Genomic DNA, 24552 nt, shown 5'->3' with positions numbered 1-24552 from the left:
GAAATTATGAATTTTACAATTTTCTAAATTACGAATTTTTTAAATTTAACAATTTTTTTTTCGATTATCTTCAAATTTACAAATTTTACGAATTCAGGATTTTTGAATTTTCGAATTTATGAATTTTCTAATTTTCCAAAAAAATCAAAACTTATGAAACAAAGATGAAAACTGGCACATTTTTCAGCAGTGCACATATCTAGTATCAGGGAGACACACTATTGTGTGTCTTTTATGTATAAGATTGCACTATGCAAATGTATAGTTGCCTCATTAATCTGTCCACCAATTAACATCACAGATATTCTCCTGACAAAGCAGCAACAGTCCGCAAAACTAGTCGAGATGCTTTTTGCAACCCACAATCCCATTGTGATTTCCCCCCTCCTGGGATTGCTATTTTGGTGATCTGTATGGATTGTCACTATCTTTTTAATGTGTATGTGATTTTGATTTATGTTTTATTGATTGTATATTAATACAATTCTTTCTATTTTTCTACATATGTCTCTTTCCCCGACTTTACCCTCTTAACTTGTACTGAGATAGTCCAGTAGCCCCTACCTTTCGGAACTTTGGTTGGGGACCAAACAAGTCTGATCTCTAAATCTCAGTAAAGACTTTGATAAAGCGTCTGGCACGCGAAACATGTCAGTCACGGCTCACCCCCATCTCGTTTTATGCCCCCACTTGTCTACAAGAAGCCAATGCTGAGATACTGACAGTCTGGGAAATCCTTCAGTGACGTTTAGCATGTTGATTATACTGCTCGTCTATCTCTTCCACTGATTGGCCCCTGGAGTCACATGACCCTTGAGGGACAGAGTCCGGACTTCATTCCCTTCCCCTTCATTTGACGCAGCGGTGATTCCACCCCTCCCTCCTCGCCTCTGATTGACGCGGCGGCGTCCTCGTACTGGCACGGAGGTTCCCATCCAGGATCTTCCCTACTGCCCTACATCCTTCGTTGCGAGGAGTGATCCCGCCCCCATCGGCCTCCCTGTTGGATCAGAACTACAGCCATTTCTCCCTCGGCAGGTGAATAACATTTATGTTCACTCCCAGCGTGGATGCTGTCTCCCCGCGGTGTGCTTTTCATCTCCCTGCTTAGAGGCATACTAACGGCTGTACCACCTTCACATACTAGAGAGTGTACTTTGGTTGGAAGCTTCTTACTACATTCTCACAGCAGTGATTTCAGGTTACTATCCCACCATCACCATACGGCTACTGTCCAAGTGTCTGGGGATTTTGCAATAGATTCGCTTGTTTAACTTTCTGCCTAGTGTGCAGTTTTTAATTTTTCAGTTCATGTATATTTTGCACTACTTCAAGACTATAAAGTGATTTGTACTCCATCCTTGAGCGCTGTATTTTTTGTTTCAGTTCTTTGCCCATGTTCTCAGGTGATTGACAGCTGCACGGGAAGGTTTTTGCATCTTTTTTACTACACAGAACACTGTGTTTCATTGTCCTTATGGTGTAGCGCTAGTAGTGGGAATTTTTTCTTGTATCACTCAGTAAAGAGCCTATGATGTAGGCTCTTTATCATGTGATCAGCTGTGTCCAATAAAAGCTCAACTCAGTGGCCCAGATTCAGGTAGGGGCGCGCACTGATATGGCGGCGCAGCGTATCGTTTTTACGCTACGCCTCCGTAAATTACTGGAGCTACGCTGCATTCACAAAGCATTTGCTCCGTAATTTGCGGCGGCGTTTCGTAAAAGGGGCCGGCATAAGCGCGCGTAATTTAAATGATCCCATAGGAGGCGTGGATTATTTAAATTAGGCGCGTTCCCGCGCTGAACGTACTGCACATGCTCCGTCGGGAAAATTTCCCGACGTGCATTGCGGTAAATGACGTCCCAAGGACGTCATTGGCTTCAACGTGAACGTAAATGGCGTCCAGCGCCATTCACAAACGAGTTACGCAAACTACGCAAAATTTGAAAATCGCGATGCGGGAACAACGTCCATACTTACCATTGGCTGCGCCTCCTAATAGCAGGAGCAGCCTTACGGCGAAAACTACGTACGCAAACAATGTAAAAAACGAGCGCCGGCCCCGCGTACGTTTGTGAATCGGCGTAAGTATGCAATTTGCATACTCTACGCTGACTAAGGGTGCGCCACCTAGCGGCCAGCGTCAGAATGCACCCTAAGATACGACGGCGTAAGAGACTTATGCCAGTTGTATCTTAGGCTACAGTCGGCGTATCTAGCTTTCTGAATACAGAAAGTAGATACACCGGCGCTACTTAGCAATTACGCTGCGTATCTATGGATACACAGGCGTAATTGCTTTCTGAATCTACCCCAGTGTAAATAGGAAATGCTGGTTATTGCCATTCCTCGCCTCACACTGACAGCATGCTTTTCTCACAGGGACGACCTGCCCCATCACTAATGCCTGTCAGTGCCCACCAATGATGTCCACCAGTGATGTGCCACCATTGCCCACCAATGATGCCAATCAGTGCCCATTAGTGATGCAAATCAGTGTCCAGCAGTGTTGCTTTTTAGTTCCCATCAGTTATGTCTGTCAGTGCCCACCAGTGCCTCCTCTATCAGTGTTTATCAATGCTGCCTATAAGTACTCATCAGTGCAACCTATCAGTGCCTCCCCATAACTGCCATCTATCAGTGCCGTCCTGAGTGACCCTGCCCCTTCTGACGTCGGGAGACCCCTGGTGACATAACCGTATATATATATATATATATATATATATATATACATATTTATATATATATAAACAACCTAAAAAATACCAACATTTATAAAAAAAAAAAATGTTTTTCTTTGTTTCTGTCATAAAATGTTGTTTTCTTCTGTACTGACGGGCACTAATGAGGTGGCACTCCATCCATATTAGTGAATAGCTGCTTTTGTATTCAGGTCGGGTCTGAACAGAATTAGGTAACATTTTGGGAAAAATATACAACCAAGAAGTCCAGAACTTGAGGCCATTATAGCAAAAACCTCCACAGCCACCATGTATTTCCCTCTGGTGCTCAGATAGGCCGGGATCATGGCAATCCAGACACTGCAGAACACCAGCATGCTGAAGGTGATGTACTTGGCCTCATTAAAACTGTCCGGTAATGTCCGGGCTAAAAAAGCGATAATGAAGCTCACAGCTGCCAGAAGTCCCATATATCCCAGGACAGAGTAGAAACCGATAACTGAACCCTCATTACACTGAATGATGATCTTCCCCTGATAAGAGTGTGTGTCCCAATCCTGGAAGGGGGGAGAAATAGACAACCAAGTGACACAGATTATGAGTTGGACCAGTGAGAAGACACATATGATAGAATTGGCCAGTTTCGCTCCCATCCATTTCCTCCAGGGGCTCCCAGGTTTGGTGGCTTTAAAAGCAATACACACCATGATACTTTTGGCAAGTAGAGAAGAGACGGCAACTGAGAAGATGACACCAAAAGAGGTGACACGGAGCATGCAGGTCACATCTACTGGATGGCCGAGGAACAAGAAGACACAGAGGAAGCTCAGCATGATGGAGACCAGCAGAAGATAGCTCAGGTCCCGGTTATTGGCTTTAACAATGGGGGTGTCCTGGTAATGTATAAATATCCCCAATATTAAACCAGTCAGAAGACAACAGAGGATGGAGACCGCTGAAAATACTCCAACAATGGGATCATCCGCGTAGGAGAGAAATTCCACCACTCTTGGAACACACCGATCCTTCTTCTCATTTGGCCATTCATCATCAGGACATTTCATGCAGTTTTCACTGTCTGCAGGAAGAACAATACAAACATAATGAGCATCGGGGTCAGAACTTCTGAGATAATGAATTGTCTTGTGTTGTCTCACATCTAGTATAAAGATTCCCATTAGTGCATTGTGGGAGACTTAAGCCTAGTACACATTAACAATTTTTTTTTTCTTTTCAATCAACCTGCCGGAGAGCTCCAAATGTTAGTACAGTGATCTCCCCCTACATAGCTTTTGTGTTCTGATAGGAGGACGGCCTCCGCCAGAACACTCCGGTCAGCGCTCTCAGCTATTGGGCGAGATCACTAATTGGGGGCCGATTGGCAGCCAGCTTCTGTTGGACTGGCTACCTTATACAAGTGCCGAATGTGGGCCAATCTTTATTCGACCGGCCGATGTCACCTGACATTCAGTCTGAGTGCACTAGGCTTAAAGGAAAATATAATACATTATATTAATCTATTGCACAGTTGAACTCCTATTATGCAAAAACGTAATAAATGTCGGTGCCATGAGGACACAATAAAGAGTAAAAAGAAAAGGAAAGCACAAGAAATGGGTTCTAGGCAGAAATGTGATAATGGGGAGTTTCAGTTCTGCCTGGAAATTCTGATAACGCTTTGCTACCTTTTTGGTCTGTTAAATATTCCACTGGAAACATTTTATTATATCTGTTCAATAAGTGCAACAAAAAAACACCTGTTGATCATGATCCTGTGTTATCTCACCACAGTCTAATTAGCCCTTCTAGTTCTTATCTTGAGTCTACAGACTGATTAGTCTCTTAGGCCCAGATTCACATAGAACTGCGGTGGCGTAACGTATCGTAGATATGTTACACTGCCGCAAGTTTTCATCGCAAGTGCATGATTCACCAAGCCCTTGCATGAAAACTTACGCCGGCGGGCTCCGGCGTAAGCCCGCATAATTCAAAGGGGCGTGTGCCATTTAAATTAGGCGCGCTCCCGCGCCGGACCTACTGCACATGCTCCGTTTTGAAATTCCCGCCGTGCTTTGCGCGAAGTGACGTCATTTTTTTTGAACGGCATATTCCCGGACGTCTTACGCAAGAACAAAACATTTTTAAATTTCGATGCGGGAATGACGGCCATACTTTATACAGCACATACGTGGGCTGTATAAAGTTAGGGCAGCTAAAACGACGACTAACTTTGCGACGGGAAACTAGACTAGCGGCGACGTAGCGAACGCGAAAAACCGTCGGGGATCGCCGTAACTCCTAATTTGCATACCCAACGCTGGTTTATGACGCAAACTCCCCCCAGCGGCGGCCGAGGTACTGCATCCTAAGATCCGACAGTGTAATTCAATTACACCTGTCAGATCTTAGGGCTAACTACGCGTAACTGATTCTATGAATCAGTCGCATAGTTAGGAAGACCCTAAAACAGAGATACGATGGCGTATCAGGAGATATGCCGTCGTAACTCTTTTGTGAATCTGGCCCTATGATTTGGAGAATAGGATATGGGGATGGTTTAAGTAGTTTAGCAAAAGAGAACTGGACAGAGCCGACACCATTTAGTGCTGGGTGTTGTCAAAAATGGAGGTAGAAGGCGCACGATTAATAGAGCATACAGAAATGGTCAGAAATAAAATATCATATCATCATATGGTCCATGCACTGAGAGTATAATAAAATGTCCAATAATAGTCCAATGAATAGTCCTGGTGTATATTGTATATATGACAAGCACTAGCGGCAGCAACCCTGAAGCAGAAGCAAGCTCTGGAAAATATTGTGAAAGAGATGCGCCAATCTAAGTGCAGTAAGCAAAGGATTTATTAGATGATATGTCACAGACAGTAAATTGGCTGCTCACAAACATGAGTGGTGACACAGGCAAATGGATAATGATGCAGGCCCGGTGTCACTGTAGGTCATCAGCGATTCCTGGATTCCGATCCGCAATCCTCAGCACCAAAGCGCTGGATGAAATGAGACTCCAGTGTCTCAGGAGCCACGGGGGAGCAGGGAGCCGGGAAAAGCCGCTTCAGAATGGCGTGCGTTCCAGCGTGGAACGCAGCGTACCGTCATCGCACCGGAAATGACGTGGGGAGCCGGGCCAGCCAATGGGATGACGCGTTTCACAGCCTCCGTTGTTTCATCAGATCCATGACGTCCATAGAGAACGGACGTACTATATGCGGAGAGAAGTGCTGTGATTGGTCAGCGGCGCATGAAGACAGAAAACACACAAAGTAAACAGTTGGAGCATACTATCGAAGAGCTGGGGACTCTATGGTTGAATAAACATGGGCCAATAGGAAGAAAGCAGTTTTAAAATACACGATAAAATACATGGATAATAATACTAAAAATACTAAAAAAGTTTAAGAACTAATAATGCGGACAGAGCCAATGAACTGACACTAATAAAAAAAATTGATAATGAACAAGCAAAGAATGAAAAAAAAGAGAGAAAAAAGGGGGAAGAAAAATAATAATACTAATAAAAACGGATGTGTATATAACAGGATTGGATATAGTAATAGATAATAATATAATTAAATTAAATAGGGAATGGTGGTGATCATAATTTTCAAAAATAGAAATAGAAAGGAATGAATGCTATGGACTTTTAAATACTGTAAGTGTGCATATACATACAAACACACACATACATGTATACGTACATACAAACAAACACACTAACCACACACCTATAGCAATCTATAGGTAGAAAATAATAATATTAATATTAGTAATAATATTAAATAATAAAGAGATTGGGAAAATAATCAAAAATAATAATGATGAAAATAGTGTAATTACCAAAAATGATAATAGTAGTATGAGTATATATTCCCATGGGCGTATGTGTATAAGGGGAGGAGTGAAATTGTTGTAACAAATATATATAAAAAATATATATACAAATAAATAAATATATATATATATATATATACATATGTAACATAAAAAAATACACACATGTACTGTATATATATATATATGCTGACCAATCACAGCACTTCTCTCCGCATATAGTACGTCCGTTCTCTATGGACGTCATGGATCTGATAAAACAGAGGAGGCTGTGAAACGCGTCATCCCATTGGCTGGCCCGGCTCCCCACATCAGTGCGACGACGGTACGCTGCGCTCCACGCTGAAACGCACGCCGTTCTGAAGTGGCTTCTCCGGCTCCCTGCTCCCCGTGGCTCCTGAGACACTGGAGTCTCATTTCATCCAGCGCTTTGGTGCTGAGGATTGCGGATCGGAACCCAGGAATCGCTGATGACCTACAGTGACACCGGGTCTGCATCATTATCCATTTTCCTGTGTTACCACTCATGTTTGTGAGTAGCCAATTTACTGTCTGTGACATATCATCTAATAAATCCTTTGCTTACTGCACTTAGATTGGCGCATCTCTTTCTCTTTTACAATATTTTCCAGAGCTTGCTTCTGCTTCAGGTTTGCTGCCGCTAGTGCTTGTCATATATACAATATACACCAGGACTATTTATTGGACTATTATCGGACATTTGATTATACTCTCAGTGCATGGACCATATGATGACATATTTTATTTCTGACCATTTCTGTATGCTCTATTAATCGTGCGCCATCTACCCCTATTTTTTACATTCATTCTTTTGAAGCTGCTGATGTGCTGCAGATTTATATTTTTTCCCCATGTTCTTATGCTAGATGTGCAGTGATTTGGTCTCCACATCGCATATAAGGCCCCATACACACGACCGAGTTTCTCGGCAGAATTCAGCCAGAAACTCGATCGGAGCTGTATTCTGCCGAGAAACCCGGCCGTGTGTACACTTTCGGCCGAGGAAACCGACGAGGATCTCGTCGGGCCAAATAGAACATGTTCTCTATTTCCTCGTTAGTCAACGGGGAAACTTGGCTAGCCGAGATCCTCGGCGGCTTTGCAAGGAACTCTACGAGCAAAACGATGTGTTTTGCTCGTCGAGTTTCTCGGCTGTGTACGGGGCCTAAGATATAGTGCACACTACTCTCTCTCTCTCATTTCCAGCCTAACAACCTTGCCCCCCTCCTCTTTTTTCCCCCTTCTTAAATTAATCAATGAATTTTGTTTCCCCTTTCTCTACTATGGATATTATAGAGTTGATAGAGAAACATAAATTTGACCTTTTGGATGAACTTTATACACTATTTCCTAATAACTTTTTCAGCCCCCGCGTACATTCCCGGACATGGTCTGACACCAAATATAAAGACACATGTACTAGAATGAGACGCATAGAAGATCTTACCATTTCAGCCAATCAACAATGGTGGGATTGCTTCTTTCTCCAACAATATTTTTCATCTAAAATCTCACCCTACTGATACCACAACAGTCACCTTTGGAGGTCCCTCTGATACCATTCCTGCTTCTTTTTTAGTGCAGGCCCCCCTACCAAAGTCTCTACCTTCCAAAATAAAAAGAAAACACATAGAAGAGGTATGAGAGGAGGAAGGGGGAAACATAGATCTTCACTCTCCGCGTCCAGACAAATTGCGGAAACTGTGAAAATATATAATTTATCCTCTCTCATCTTAAATACGCAGGAATCTTCATTATTAGCTAAAGGCCTTAATTTTTCACCCACCACTTATCCCAATTCATTCACCATGTTTAAGGACCTCAACAAATTCATCCGTAATCTTACGTTGAAAAGACATTTCAACATGAAAACCTCAGCTGCTCCCATTTTGTCATGTGATGTCATGCCCATTTTAGATACTTCTGCAAATCTTCAGGCTATCCAAGATCGTTGTGACCTTTGGAATGTTGATGAGGAAGAGGATGATTTGATAGTATGGTCCCAATACTCTCAATCTCCTCTTCCTACAGTCCATACTTTGTTTAGACCCAAGTCTATTTTTTACCCTACCCAGTCCAAAGGCCCGTATCTTTCCACTTTTTATCAGGTAGTTTTCAAGGAGCTCACTGACTTATGTAAGTCGGACTACCCCAAAACTACTCGATTTCGTAATAATCTCAACCCCTTGGAACATCAAGCTTTGAAATCAGGGAGGAGGGATAGTGCTACAAGACAAGATTGACTATATGTTAGAGGCCAAACGATTGCTTTCTGATAAAGATACTTGCAGAGTAAGGATTCATGCCAACGGTGAAAACGGCAGTCTTTGAGTACGTTATGGTCGGGGACAGCATTCGTGATTTCAAGGCCAGCCATGGGGCTTCCTCTGTCTTACTGGAGAGCATGGCTTACAGAGACAGGGGGTGGGGAATCATACACACTGCCCCTGCCCAGATTCGCCCATAGACTCCCCTAGTCATTAGTCATTGGTTTATATTTGTGTAACGCCTCCTGTTTGAAGCAATGCCTGTGCTTGATTGGCCGATTGTGAAGCTAACAACCTCTATTGTTAAGTACTATGAATAAACAGAACACAGGCTCTCCAGAAACAAGTCTGCCTGTGTAGCTAAGGATGCAAGGATGATGGTCATGTCTGTTTACATGGGAAGATACAGGAAACAGGGGTTTACCAAGATGCATTATACCAAGAGTCTGTGTCAGGGACGTACTGTTCGCTCCCCTCGGCACGCGCCTATGCGCATGCGCCAACCACAGACCTTGCACACAGCTATGCAGCCGTTGTGCGCTCCTCCGCGCCCGCGCCAAAACGTACCTAACCAGCCGTCGCTCGTGCGTGCGCGCATGCGCACCCATTAGACGCATCTTTTGGCGCCCAGCAAGCCTATAAAAGACACTGTGGTGATGCTGCACCTCGCGGCTTGATCTGCATCTGTTCCATGAGCTCCTGTTGCTGTTTGAAAGCATTCTGTTCCAAGTGTATGACCCGGCTTCCTGACTCTGCTTCCTGCTCTAATCCTGACTCCGGCTTGTTGACCTTGCTCTGTTCCCTGCTTGAATACCCGTTGCCAAGACCCGGCCTGGACTGACTACTCTTCTGCCTATTGCTTCTGCTATGACTCCAAGTGTATGACCCGGCCTGCCTGACTCCGCTCACCTGCACCTGTTGCGCTGCTAATATGCATCCACGCCTCTGCTAACCCTGCATCTACTAAGTCTGCAAACCTGCATCATCTGCTTCCTGTCTCTCGGTTCCCATCTCACCAGCAGCAACAACCAGAACAGGCACCTGTACCCCACTGCGATCCTACCACCACTGTCCCCATTCCAGTGGTCTCCGAGCCGGGGTTGTACGGGAGGTCTCCCTCCACGCGTCAGGCTCACACCCAGGTACGTAACAGGCTGAAAAGGGCGCTTTATTAGTGCAGGAGACATGGATTACGCGTAGCTTGTAGCAGAATTTCCACATCACTTTAAATTGAAAGTTTCATTAACTTTATAAATGTTATAATGGATGGAATTAGGAACTCAAGTTACAAAGTTTCAAAGTTACAATGTTGCAGTTTGATCATTTGGGGAGTGGAGACTCAGCCAGACCAATGACCACATCTTAACCTAAGCAAAGTCACTGACTGGAGCTTAAGGATGGCTTGTTTATGATAAACATTGAACTTTAGGGGAAACAAAATGATTCCGTTGCTGTACATTTTAGGAACTGATTCATGCAGACATGTAGGGCTATACGAGGTCAACTTTAAATATAATGTGTATATAGTAATAGCAAAATAGAGCTGGGCAGAGCTGTCACCATTTCTTTAATACAAAAAACTCATGTGTGTGTCAGCTCACAACAGGAATTATGAAATGAGTACATTTCTGGTAGGATCAACAGGTATAGTTTGGAACTTGCAGGATCTTTTAAAAGGATAAAACATGGAGAAATGTGTACACATTGCAGAGATGAACTTCATATATCTTATTCCCTGACACACACGTTACCCACAGTGGTACCTTCTGTCCAGTCCAACAATAATTTACTAACAAATACAAACTCTACCGGAGATGTTGGCGATCTCTCCTTCTGGACACGAGACGCACTCATAGCAGCATTTATGTATTGAATATCCAAACTTTTTTCTGTTGCCGGGTAAACAGGGACCTGAGCATCGAGATACCGGAATCTGAAATCACATATTATTATTAGGATTTGTTTTTAAAGGTCCACCGTATCTTATGCCCCGTACACACGACCAGGTTTCCTGATAGGGAAACTGCGAGGAGAGCTTTTGGCCGGGAATCCCGGCCGTGTGTATGCTCCTCACAGTTTTTCCGATAGGAAAACTACCCAAAAACCACCGGACAAAAAAAGAGAACCTCCAGCCAGGATTTGGCCGTTTCAAAACTCAGATGAAGCATACACACGGTCGGGATTCCCGAGGAAAAGCTCTCATCAGAGTTTACCCGTGGGGAAAACCGAACGTCTGTACGGAGGAAAAGTCGAGAGCGGGTTCTCAGTTTTCCCCTCTGGATTACCGACGAACATTTCCCGTCGGGAATCCCGGTCGTGTGTACTAGGCATTATGAAGCTATACACACTACATTCTACAAATACAAATAAGGTTCATGTTTGCCTCTACCATGAGATCACAGTGAATTATTCAGGTTTAAGATCCATTCAGGGGACAGTATTCAGGGTTTTCATTCATTTGGGGTATTTATTGATTTCTATTGCATGCTGATAGGGCCACTATTTTAGTTTAAACTACTTTTTGGGCACTTCTCTTAAAATTAGATGGTTTTAGGTTTAGGGCGCTCAAAGCACAAGTTCACTTATTTCTAACCTGATCTATTTTTGGCCTGATCTGTTTCTCGGGGGGCTTCTTTTCTCAGGACACGGCTGCATTGTTTAACTGAAGGACACAATGCCCATGGGACTTTTGTTAGAGTTTAAACAAGTTAATACCTCATTACATAAAATTGCACATCTTTTGTTTAAATTATTTTTATTGTTTTCACATAGAAAAAAGAACTTTACAGGCTTTCTTAAAAAAAAAAAATCAACAACCGTTATAAAATCCATAAGTTCTTCTTACATATAACATTAACATATACATATTACATACTACAAAAATACAATTAAATTTGTGTGGGTACAGAGTTAGATCCATCCTTATAATACTACATCTATGATGATATTCTTTATACTATGGCGCATTCCCCTCTCTCCCATCTCTCTCCCCCTTCCATTAATAAGAAAAAAAAGGGGGGGAATAAGACGTCCCCTCTAAATTTAAGATCCTTCCGCTCTTTCCTTCTCCTTTAGTGAAAAAGAGGGAGCAGGAGCGAGGGGGTTTTATCCAAGTACTGCCATATAGTCCGTACCTGCCCCCCCCCCTGCGCCCAACCCATCCCTTTATATATATATATACCCACGTGTCTCTTGTCATCAGACCAAGAGAAAAAGAAAAAAGAAAGAAGAAAAAAAAAAGGGGGGGGAAGTTTCCCTGTCCCTTCCTCCCCCTCTCCTCCTCTCTTCTTTAAACCACAAGGAAATTACACCTTTTATAGTGTAACCCATACCTATCCCCGTGTCCATATATGTGTCCTTATTTTTTAAGGAAATTAAATGGTGGACCGTCTGTCCTCCAAATCACTTCATATTATGTGACGGAAAAAAAAAAGGGGAAGGAGGGAGAGTAGAAAGAGGAGAGGCCACCCGTCACGTGACCCCGCCCCCTCTGACACACCCTCGTACGTCACTGGGAAAGACCGGGAAAGACCGGGCTTTCCCAGTGACGTACGAGGGTGCGTCAGAGGGGGCGGGGTCACGTGACGGGTGGCCGCTTCCCCTATATAAGAAATGTCACAGCTCCAGCGCGTCATTCCGCTGGGCTGTGTCCAGCGGAGAGTGGAGCTCGCCTGCTGCACTCTGGACGGATGGATCTTCTCATCGCTGGACCGGACCGCTGATCACCCGTCCGTCGCTGGAGAGATCATCCGTCGCAGGATAGAAGACAACGTTGGAGCGGGGCCTGGGCCGAGAGTGGATTCACATCGCTGGATTTTTTTTTATTAATAAAGGATTTTTTTCTACGGTGTCTGTGTGTGTTTTTTTTTAACTATTTACACTTCCTTCGTGAAATGGTAGAGGTACAGTGTACCCCATTACCAATTCACATAGGGGGGCAGGATCTGGGGGTTCCCTTTGTTAAAGGGGTCTTCCAGATTCTGATAAGCCCCCCGCCCGCAGACCCCCACAACCACCGGGCAAGGGTTGTGGGGATGAGGCCCTTGTCCCCATCAACATGGGGACATCCTCCCCATGTTTAGGGCATGTGGCCTGGTGCGGTTCAGGAGAGGGGGGCCGCACTCTGTCCCCCCCTCTTTTCTGCTGCCGGCCAGGTTAACGTGCTCGGATAAGGGTCTGGTGTGGATTTTTGGGGGAACTCCACGCAATTTTTTTTTTATTTGGGGCGGAGTTCCCCTTAAAATCCACACCAGAGCTGAAGGGTCTGGTATGGATATTTGGGGGGAACCCCACGTAATTTTTTTTTTAATTGACGGCGGGGTTCCCCTTAATATCCATATCAGACCTGAAGGGCCTGTTAATGGAATTTGGGGGGACCCCCAGCTTTTTTATTTGTATTTGAATGAATCATCTCTGCCAGAGCCGACAATTCATTAGAGCCGCAAAGCCGGTTTTAAATGCCTTTTTTCCTTTCAGAAATGACACTTTGTGCAGGGACAGTTCTATGTACGGGAAACATGCGCTTTTTCACATGCTTTTTCACATGCTGACTTTACACCCCCCCCCCCAGGTACGAAATTTAAAGTAATATTACACTTTTATTGTTTCACTTTTAGCATTATTAAATTCACTGCTCTTTTAAAACTTTTTTTTGCATTGATACATGTTTCCTGGGACAGGACCCGGGTCCCCAAACACTTTTTAGGACAATAAATTGCATATTAGCCTTTAAAATTAACACTTTAGATTTCTCCCATAGACTTTAACAGGGTGTTCCGCAGCTTTTCAAATTTGCCGCAAACACCCCTAATTGTTCAAAATACAAAAAAAGTACAGCGCTAAAAATAAGTGTGATCACCAAAAAAGTATTGAAAAATTTGTGAAAAATAAGTGAATGGTGAAAAGAGAACAATAGTTCAATAAAAGTCCAAAAACTCAAACTCAAATGAGTCATATAAAGAATAGTGATGTTGAAAGTAGAAATCCTCCACCATAAAGGACACCCGGTAAATAATGATGTAGTCTCCTTACCAGATGATAAGACCAGTATTGCAGCGGTCTTATAGGGCCCAGGGATATTTAAAAGTCCTCCCAAAAGACTGACTCAGATGCTGGAATGAATCTCATAGGCAAAATGGAGGAAAGTGACTTGTGCCTGGATAAACAATATCTCTTGATGAAAAATTGGGTGAATTCCACACGTGCGCCGCTCTCTGTTCCACACTCTTTCTGGTGAGTGTGGAACAGAGAGCGGCGCACGTGTGGAATTCACCCAATTTTTCATCAATAGATATTGTTTATCCAGGCACAAGTCACTTTCCTCCATTTTGCTGGAGACCAGCACTGCGACCAGGAACATTGAGAAGATACAGTTCCAAAGATACCATCTGTCTAGCAAGCTTGTCTGCAGCTACTTTATGCTCAAGACCCTTAGGTTGGAGGTTTTGGATTCTACACGTTCTTTTCATTTGTTGAAACCATAACGAAAATACCTGAAATTCGGACGAAAATGCATCCGGACGAAAACAAATACACATGTCTAATTGTCTAATTGTTAATTATTCTGAGTTGTGCTGCAAAAGCTTGAAGGGACTATGCTTGGTGGCATGCACTTAGCCTATGAGATTCATTCCAGCATCTGAGTCAGTCTTTTGGGAGGACTTTTAAATATCCCTGGGCCCTATAAGACCGCTGCAATACCGGTTTTATCATCTGGTAAGGAGACTGCATCATTATTTACCGGGTGTCCTTTATGGTGGAGGATTTCTACTTTCAACATCACTATTCTTTATATGACTCATTTGAGTTTGTGTTTTTGGACTTTTATTGAACTATTGTTCTCTTTTCACCATTCACTTATTTTTCACAAATTTTTCAATACTCTTTTGGTGATCACACTTATTTTTAGCGCTGTACTTTTTTTGTATTTTTAGTGTTTTTTACTTTGGTTTTAGGTATTAAGTACTGGCAGCTATTTACATTCACGTGTTTCACAATAATTTATATGTTAGCGCAGTGTTTTTTTTCTCTACCACTAGTGGTTGAAAAAATTCTTTCCTTTTACCCCTAATTGTTCGTTGTTCGCCGAACAGGCGAACAGGCAATGTTCGAGTCGAACATGAGTTCGACTCGAACTCGAAGCTCATCCCTAGTCTTAAACATTTCCCCACAGCAGCAAGAGTCTCTCTGAACCCATTACCTGTATGTCTGGGAAATGGTCGGCATTAAATATTTAGGGATATCCATTTAATATAAATCAGATGAAGGATTTATGACTTAATTCCATCCTTGGCTCTATACCAAAAGAGTTTAAACAGCTTTCCTCCCATGACCTCCCTACATCAGGCAGAAGAGAGGCTTATAAAATGATAATATTCCCTAAAGTCCTTTATATATTCCATACCTGCCCATTCTATCTCCTAGATATTTTTTATATTACACCAGAAACACATCGCACCGTGTATGTGGAAAAATCATAAACATAAGTGTACCTTTCTCATACTTACTAAGCATCTAGTTTAGACCAATTAACACATTTGGGGGCCTTTAATGCCTAGAAAATCCTGGGAAGGCTGGAAACAAAGTTGATGTCTCTGAACATATGTTTCCCATAAAAGCAGAACCTCCCATCCCTAATATCCAATTTCCGATCACTCTGAATGATGGATCAGAAACAGTCTAGTCTCTAACATGGAAGAGTCAAACCTACAGAGTACAACTACTATTGACTAAGGATGAGCCGAACACCCCCCCCCCCCCCCGGTGTTCAGTTCGCACCAGAACTTGCCGAAAAGGCAAAAAATTGTTTGAACATGCGAACACTGTTAAAGTCTATGGGACACGAACATGAAAAATTGATTTTTCAGGAGAAGCACAGTATAAGTATAAGTATAATTAATGCCAAATGATATGCTCACAGAACAGATTCCCTAGTGGTCAGTGTGGAGTCCAAAAAGGAAAATAAAGACCTTGAGGGGAGGAAGGACCAACACGGCTGTCCATTTTGTATGCTACCATGTATACTGCTATATATAGGATTCTACCATTCACTTTGCAGCTTGATCACCAATTGGGTGTGAGTTGGCAAGCATTCAGCATTAATTATACTTTCCTATGCTTCTCCTGAAGAAGCGAGATCCACCTTGCGAAACTGTTGAAAGATTTTGTTCACACTTTGACAAATTGTATACCACAGGATATCTGCTTAGTGCCACTCTATTGGATTCATGAATAGAATCCCCTTTTCTTCAATCTTTTGGAAATCGTCCATATTGTGGAAATTTTTCCGTTTACCAGATTTTGTATTATTATTATTATTATTATTATTATTATTATTATTATTATACAGGATTTATATGGCACCAACAATTTGCACAGCACTTTGCAACATCAGGGAAGACAGTACAGTTATAATACAATTCAATACAGGAATGATCAGAGGGCCCGGCTCGTTAGAGCTTACAATCTAGAAGGGTGGGTCAAGTGGAACAAAGGGTAGTAGCTGTGGGGAATGATCAGATGGACAAAATGAAAATATAGCTAGGTGTGGGAAGGGTAGGCTTCTCTGAGAAGGAGGGTTTTCAGGGATCCTCTAAAAGCTAATAGAGAAGGAGATAGATGGACAGATTGGGGTAAGGAGTTCCATAGGCTTGGAGAGGCTCTGGAGAAGTCATGGGAACAGGTGATGAGAGAGCTAGAGAGCAGGAGGTCTTGAGAAGAACAAAGAGAATGATTAGGTTGGTATTTAGAGACTAGGTCAGTGATGTAGCTGGGGGCAGAGTTGTGGATGGCTTTGTAGGTAGTTGTTAGTATTTTGAATTCAATGTGTTGGGTGAGCGGATGCCAGCGGAGGGATTGACAGAGAGGAGCAGCAGAGACAGAGCGGTTGGTAAGGTGGATAAGTCTGACACCAGCATTCATGATGGACTGAAGGGGGGATAGAGTATGCCGAGGTAAGCCAATAATAAGGGATTTCAGTAATCGAGGTTCAGTCCATCCTAAGAGTGAAAATCGTTCTCTTTTCTTGTCATCTCTTTTAAACCTTCACTGTGTCTTGAAGAAGCCTAACGGCGAAACACACCACTGATCTGGAGCAACTCGGCGCGGTTTGTGAGGTGGATCTGGATTCTTCAGGAGAAGCACAGGAAAGTATAAGTGGTCAGTGTGGAGTCCAAAAAGGAAAATAAAGAACGCCACTCACCCTTGAGGGGAGGAAGGACTAACACGGCTGTCCATTTTGTATGCTACCATGTATACTGCTATATATAGGATTCTACCATTCACTTTGCAGCTTGATCACCAATTGGGTGTGAGTTGGCAAGCATTCAGCATTAATTATACTTTTCTATGCTTCTCCTGAAGAAACGAGATCCACCTTGCGAAACACGTCACGGTCCGTTGCTCCAGATCAATGGTCGCATCTATATGGTCCCACATACTAAGTTTTTCTTATGTCATTTCCAGCCCTCAAAAATGCCACTCGCCTACTCGCATTTTGCGCGTGGATTTTGAGGGCTGACAAGTGTGGGCTGCCTGGAAGCGTGGGGGGAGCACTGCCGACAGCCTGGGTTGTATGGGAGAAATCGTAGGGGAAGAGAGAGGAGAGGAGGGCTGTCTCCTGGTTGATCAGAGCACGGGGGACAAAGCGGCTTTCATTTCAATAGCTGTGTGTTCCCCTTGCCCGGGCAGGATTGGACGGGTGATCTGTCTATCAAAGTGCCTGGGCAAGAGGGAGGGGCTGTATATGATGGCACGCGACAGGGAACACACAGCTATTGAAATTAAAGCTGCTATGTGTCCCGCACTCTAATTAACCAGGCGGCGGCTCTCCTCTCTCTTCCCGAAACACAGGTAGGCTGCATTGGCGGCACATGGCTGCATTGTTAGACACGGGCAGGCTGCATTTTTGGGCATGGATGAAGTTAATATTTAAGTGTCATTTCATGAGATAATTTGAGGGTGTGATTAGGGGCGGGACATGGTAGGGGTTGGGCGGGGCAACTGGTGGCGAGTAACCCTTGAGGCCTGGCTAGTAGCTCAGGACTTGAAATTTTGAGCCCTGTCATTTCTATGTAACACTATTCATGTTCGTTAACAAGTCATTGTGCAATATATGTTTTTAAATGTATGTCAATCAATGTTTCATATTTTTCTAGATATTGTTTGCGGTGTGACTCTTTAAAAGTCCTGCGAGCAAAATGTTTTTCTTTGTGTTGTGCATAAGGACATCCTGAACTTCTCAATTTGATGTTTTATTATTATTATTGTGGTGATTTCAGTGCTGCTATTTCCGGTAATAATTATATTTCATGTCTATAGGCGTGTGCACAGGCTGTGCCAGGTGTGCCTGGGAACACTCTAATCACCCCATGTGGTGCAGATCCCCCCTGTTATTTCAACAAATCCCCCTTACAGGGGTCCAAAACAATTGCAAAAAATAATAAAAATTTAAATAATAAAAATAAAAACTACTGACACTGTCCAATTCCTTACTGACACCAATCTCTACCCTACTGGACACTGTCAGTATATATATATATATATATATATATATACACACACTAAGGGCCAGATTCTTAAAAGACTTACGACGGCGCAACGCCATTAACGCAGCGCCACGTCCTAATCTGGCCCGGCCAACCTATTCGATTGATTCTTAGAATCAGTTACGCATAGATATCCCTTAGATCTGACAGGCGTAAGGCTCTTACGCTGTCAGATCTTAAATGCAATGTTTTTTCCCGCCGCTAGGTGTCGCCTCGTCGTTTTCCCCGTCGTCTATGCAAATTAGCTATTTACGCGAGATTCCCGAACGTACGCGCGGACGACGCAGTGAATTTACGATGTTTACGTAAGCGTAAACTTGCCCCTGCTATATGAGGGGCAAGTTTACGAAGGTCCGTCGTATGCCATGTTAAGTATGGCGTCGGGTCCGCGTTGGCTTTTTCCGTTGTTTACGTCGTTTTCCTAACTCGTCCGCAAATACGACTTTACGTCAATGACGCTCACGTCGACGTCATTGACGTTTTCCGTCGTGAGCTGGAGCATGCGCACTGGGCTATTTTTCAGCCCGGCGCATTCGCGCAGTTCGATCGACGCGGGGGCGCGCTTAATTTAAATACAAGCCGCCCCCTTTGAATTACGCGGCCTTACGCCGGGCCATTTACACTACGCCGCCGCAAATTACGGAGCAAGTGCTTGGAGAATACGGCACTTGCTCCAGTAATTTGCGGCGGCGTGGTGTAAATGGCTTACGCTACGCCGCCGCAGATTATACAAGAATCTGGCCCTCTGTATGTGTTAGAGCTTTAGGGTGCACACATATGTCCATGTCATTTGTGTCAGAGATTTACAGCCCCCCGTTACCTCCTCTAACAACATTATTCCATAACACATACATACACACATAGAAAATAAATACACCGATTTTTACAATCAGAAATCTTCAACGGCTCAACAAATGACCCCATTCATGCAGAAGCACATTGGCTGGCAGAACTCAAATCAAAAATCTCTATAAATCTGAATTATGAATCTCCTCAGCAAACAATATAAACAGAAAATAAAGTCGTCTCTTACTTTGCCTTCTCTCCAGTAAGACGGATTCCTCATATCGGGAAAAGGTCCCGGCACATAATCTGGGCCTTGAATAGTGATAATTGTTCTGTATGAAGAATACGTATGGTTAAAGTAAAGCCAGCTTTGTAAAATAAGATCGGTGGGAACTTCTCGTCTCTCATTGAAGTAGATCTCGCCTTCATCAGGGTCGGTGTAATGAACATTTCTCACATATTTGTGCAGCTTTTCATAGAAGACAGAAGAACACACATTACTACATACAGATAGAAGAGTCCTGGAATTACCGGATTTATTTGGCGTATAACACGCACCTTCATTTTAGGAGGGACGTTTCAGGAAAAAAACAAGTAGGTAGATTCAGGTAGAGTTAGGCCGACTTATCAGTAGATAAGCCGACCTAACTCCGAATCTACGCCGCCGTATGTTTAAGCGTATGCTCAAACACAGATACACTTAAACATATCTAAGATACGACGGCTTGCGCCATCCTATCTTAGATTGCAATTTTTTGGATGGCCGCTAGGTGGCACTTCCATTGCGGCTGGCGTAGATTATGTAAATGAGCTTGTACGCCGATTCACGAACGTACGCCCGGCCGCCGCAGTCGAATTACGTCGTTTCCGTAAGGCCTTAGGCGGCCTAAAGTTATTCCACCTATGAGGTGGAATAACAATGTTAAAGTATGGCCGCCATTCCCGCCGCGAGGTACGTCATTTACGTCCACGTTTACGTCCACATCGAAATCAATAGGCCCGTACGGCGTACTTAGCCGCAATGCGCACTGGGAAATGTAGGCGCCCGGTGCATGCGCAGTAGCAAAAAAGGTAAAAAAACGTGAGGTCAAGCCTCATTTCCATACAACACGCCCCCCTCCAACCGATTTGAATTAGGCGACCTTACGCCCGCCGTGTTTACACTACGCCGCCCTAAGTAAGGAGGTAAGTGCTTTGAGAATATGTACTTTCCTCTCTTACTTAAGGCGGCGTAGTGTAAACACGCTAGGCTACGCCGACCTAATTTTACGCGCCCCTACCTGAATCTACCCAATACATTTTAAATAATTTTGTGCGAGCTGTGATTGGCCAAGCATGCGAGTCATAGTGCATGCTTGGCCAATCATCAGCTAGCAATGCCGCAGTGAATTATGGACCGTGACGCGCCACTCGAATTTGTCGCGAACGGCCCGTAACGTTCGTATTTCGACGAACGATCGAACATACGATGTTCGAGTCGAACATGGGTTCGACTCGAACACAAAGCTCATCCCTAATTTAGACTAACATGCAAAAAAAATAAAAACATTTTGTCATTTGAAAAAATGACAACTAGAAAATATTGCTTTAAGAAGCATGGGCGGATGTGACGTTTTGACATCACTTCCACCCTGCTATGCTATGGGGACTGGTGGGGGCCATCTTGCCCCTCACTCGTATCCCAGCCAAAGAGAGGAAAGGACCCGATCGCCTCCGCTGCTGCCAATGGCTCTAGTAATCGGCGGATGGCGCGGGAGAGCGGCAAGAGGGGGGTCCTCTCCCGCCGCCGATAACGGTGATCTCGTGGCGAATCCGCTGCGGAGACCACCGTTAACGTTTACAGGACCGCTCAAAGAAAAGATGGATATCTCGATTGTGGCAGCAGCGGGGAAGAAAGGGGAGCCGTTGGCTGAATGATCAGAGCAGGGAACATAGCTGTGTGTTCCTCCACTGTGCGCCATCACATAAGCCCCTCCTCTTTTTCTGGGAACTTTGGTAGACAGATCACCCATCCAATTCTAGGATGGGTGACCTGTATCAATGTTCTCCGGACAAGGGGAGTGGCTTATGTGACGGTGCACGGCGGGGTTACACACAGCTATTAAAATGAAAGCTGCAATGTACCCCGCTGTGATCATCCAGGCGACGACTCCCCTCTCTTTCCCTCCACAGGTAAGCTGCATGGTGGGCACAGGCTGCTTCGGACACAGGCTGCATGGTGGGCACAGGCTGCATGGGACACAGGCTGCATGGGACACAGGCTGCATGGTGGGCACAGGCTGCATTGCACACAGGCTGCATGGTGGACTCAGGATGCATGGGACACAGGCTGCATGGTGTGCACAGGCTACATTGCACAGAGGCTGCATGGTGGGTACAGGCTGCATGGTGGGAACAGGCTGCATGGGACACAGGCTGCATGGTGGACACAGGCTGCATTGGACACAGGCTGCACAGTGGGCACATGTTGCATTGCTGGGCACAGGTTGCATTGCTGGGCACATACTGCATTGATGGGCATAGGCTGCATTAATGGGCACAGGCTGCATTGGTGGACACAGGCTGCATTGGTGTGCACAGGCTGCATTGATGTGAACAGGCTGCATGGTGGACACAGGCTGCATGGTACACAGGCTGCATGGGACACAGGCTGCATGGTGGGCACAGGTTGCATTGCTTGGCACAGGCTGCATGGTGGACACAGGCTGCATGTTGGGCACTGGTTGAGTTGCTGGGCATAGGCTGCATTGATGGGAATAGGCTGCATTGATGGGCACAGGCAGCATTGGCAGGCACAGGCTGCATTGGTGGACACAACTGTAATATTTTTATAACTTAATTCTGCATAACATTTTTAAGTGTCATTTCATGAGATAATTTATGAGGGTGGGTTTCGGGGCAGGATTAGGGGCGGGGCAGGGCAGGGCAGGCATGGCAACTGGAAACGAGTAGACCTCGGGGGCCTGGCTTATAGCTCAGGACTTGAAATTTTGAGCCATAAATAGACATTTATTATCCAACTTACTGTGTGTTGGAATCCATGTTGTCCGGATTTCTTCATGTACATCCCATGTAGGGCGTGGGCCAGAATATATACAGCCCTGTATACATAGGAGGGCTGAGCTGTATAAGAAGAAAATAAGGATGAAACGTCTTTCACATCTGTACACTGGTTTAGAGGAGCATCGCGGGACCCTTGAAAATAGAGATTTCTGTCTCGGTTTGGGGAAAGGCAGTGAAACTTATAAACCCAAATATATTCCAGGATGGGGTCATGTAAGCAGCTGGAGAAGTTGACGCCATCGGGATAAACGTCCATGTTTTTTTCTTGTGGCCACACAAATATGAAGCTGCAGTTAAGTGACGTGTACTTCAATAAATATAAATCAGCTAACTTAACCCATGAAGGTGGGAAAATAAAGGTGATATTTTCTGCAGCAGAGCGTGAAGTGTAAACAAAATATTGCAAGTACTTGACGGAAGTTCCGCACGCTATGAAAACCTTTGCGGTTAAACCCCTCGGAAATTTGGATTTGTTAATAAAATTAGCGACCATTGAACTGAGTGGAATGATTTTTTCTGTGCAGATCCCATGTTCTCTCATCATCTTCATTATTTCTTGGGCCTCCTCCTCTCCGCTTTTATCCTCTGTCATTATTACAACCCAGTTCCACCCGAAATGCTGTAATAATTTAATAATGGCTGAAAAACTGACCCGATCGTCTGGCGTCATACGGAATAAAGCCGGATACATTTCTCCATCTTTCAGACGAGGGTCAGTGACTCGATAAGTGATCTGGATGATATGTTGGGAAATATTTTAATGGGATGTTTTTCTTTTTATTATTGGAACTTATATAGTGCCATACAATAAACTCCATTCCCTTGGCCTCCAAGATTCTGCTCTATCCTGGTTCTCTGCCTATCTATCACAGCGATCCTTCAGTGTTACCTACAACTCTGTCTCCTCCTCTCCATTGCACCTTTCTGTGGGGGTCCCTCAAGGCTCTGTTCTTGGACCCCTTCTCTTCTCTATCTACACCTCCTCCCTTGGTCACTTGATAACTGCCCACGGCTTTCAATTCCACCTATACGCCGATGACACCCAAATCTATCTGTCTACTCCTCACCTCACTCCTTCAGTCTCCTCTCGCATTACTAACTTACTAACTGACATCTCAGCATGGATGTCGCACCACTTCCTTAAACTAAATCTTTCTAAAACTGAGTTACTAATATTCCCCCCTGCCCGTGCCCCCCTCCATGACTTTTCCATCAAAATCCACAATGCAACCATCAGTCCCTCCCCTCAGGCCAGGGTACTCGGTGTAATCCTAGACTCTGACTTGTCATTTCAGCCTCAAGTCCAATCGTTGTCAAAAGTTTGTAGAATTCACCTTCGTAACATCTCTAAAATTCGCCCCTTTCTAACAAATGAAACCACCAAACTCCTCATTCACTCCCTTGTTATCTCTCGCCTTGACTATTGCAACTCCCTTCTTATTGGCCTGCCTCTCTATAGGCTATCCCCTCTTCAGTCTATCATGAATGCTGCTGCCAGACTTATCCACCTTACAAACCGCTCAGTATCTGCCAAACCTCTCCTCCAATCCCTACACTGGCTTCCTATCACCCAGCGAATTAAATTCAAAATACTAACCACAACCTACAAAGCCATCCACAACTCTGCCCCAAGCTACATCACCAATCTTGTCTCTAAACATATCCCAAACTGTCCTCTCCGCTTTTCTCAAGACCTCCTACTGTCAAGCTCTCTTGTCTCTTCCTCCAATGCTCGTCTCCAGGATTTCTCCAGAGCCTCTTCCATCCTCTGGAACTCACTACCTCAACCTGTCCGGCTATCCCCTACTCTTGCTACCTTCAGGCGATCCCTGAAAACTCACCTCTTCAGGGAAGCCTATCACGTCTCCAACTAATCTTTTACCACTTCCATCAGCTCATTCCCCACAATTACAACCTTTTGTACCACCTGCCCCATCCTATTAGATTGTAAGCTCTTCTGAGCAGGGCCCTCTTAATCCTCTTGTATTTTATTGTATTGTAACTGTTTTGTCTCCCTTTATATTGTAAAGTGCTGCGTAAACTGTTGGCGCTATATAAATCCTGTATAATAATAATAATAATAATAATAATAATACATTTATGCAGTGCTTCATATATATACCGTATTTATTGTGGTATAACGCGCTCCCGCGTATACTGCGCACCCCTAAAGTTGCCCCGAATCCTGTGGAAAAAAAGTTTTTTTTGTACTTACAGTTTTGGTGTCTTGTGCGGCGTCCATCGGCGGCCTCGTCGGGGTCCGGCGTCCGTCTGCGGCTTCGGGTGTCCTCTTCGTCGGGTCCGGCGTCCGTCTGCGGCTTCGGGTGTCCTCTTCATCG

At 44.3% G+C, this 24552-nt stretch overlaps 1 protein-coding gene across 1 annotated transcript; it reads right to left on the bottom strand.

Annotated features, from left to right (window-relative positions):
- Positions 1-2844: 2844 nt before the first annotated feature.
- LOC120925108 (vomeronasal type-2 receptor 26-like) lies at positions 2845-19714 on the bottom strand. The gene is made up of 4 exons (XM_040335981.1): positions 19709-19714; positions 19398-19619; positions 10610-10730; positions 2845-3760 (listed from the first exon to the last, which is right to left on the bottom strand). Exons 1-4 carry the CDS (start codon positions 19712-19714, stop codon positions 2868-2870), a joined length of 1242 nt encoding a protein of 413 aa, XP_040191915.1. The 3' UTR covers positions 2845-2867.
- Between the last annotated feature and the right edge of the window lie 4838 nt (positions 19715-24552).

Source organism: Rana temporaria, chromosome 1, assembly GCF_905171775.1.
Source record: "Rana temporaria chromosome 1, aRanTem1.1, whole genome shotgun sequence".
NCBI classification, from domain to species: domain Eukaryota; kingdom Metazoa; phylum Chordata; class Amphibia; order Anura; family Ranidae; genus Rana; species Rana temporaria.
This window is presented reverse-complemented; position numbering and strand designations above follow the sequence as displayed.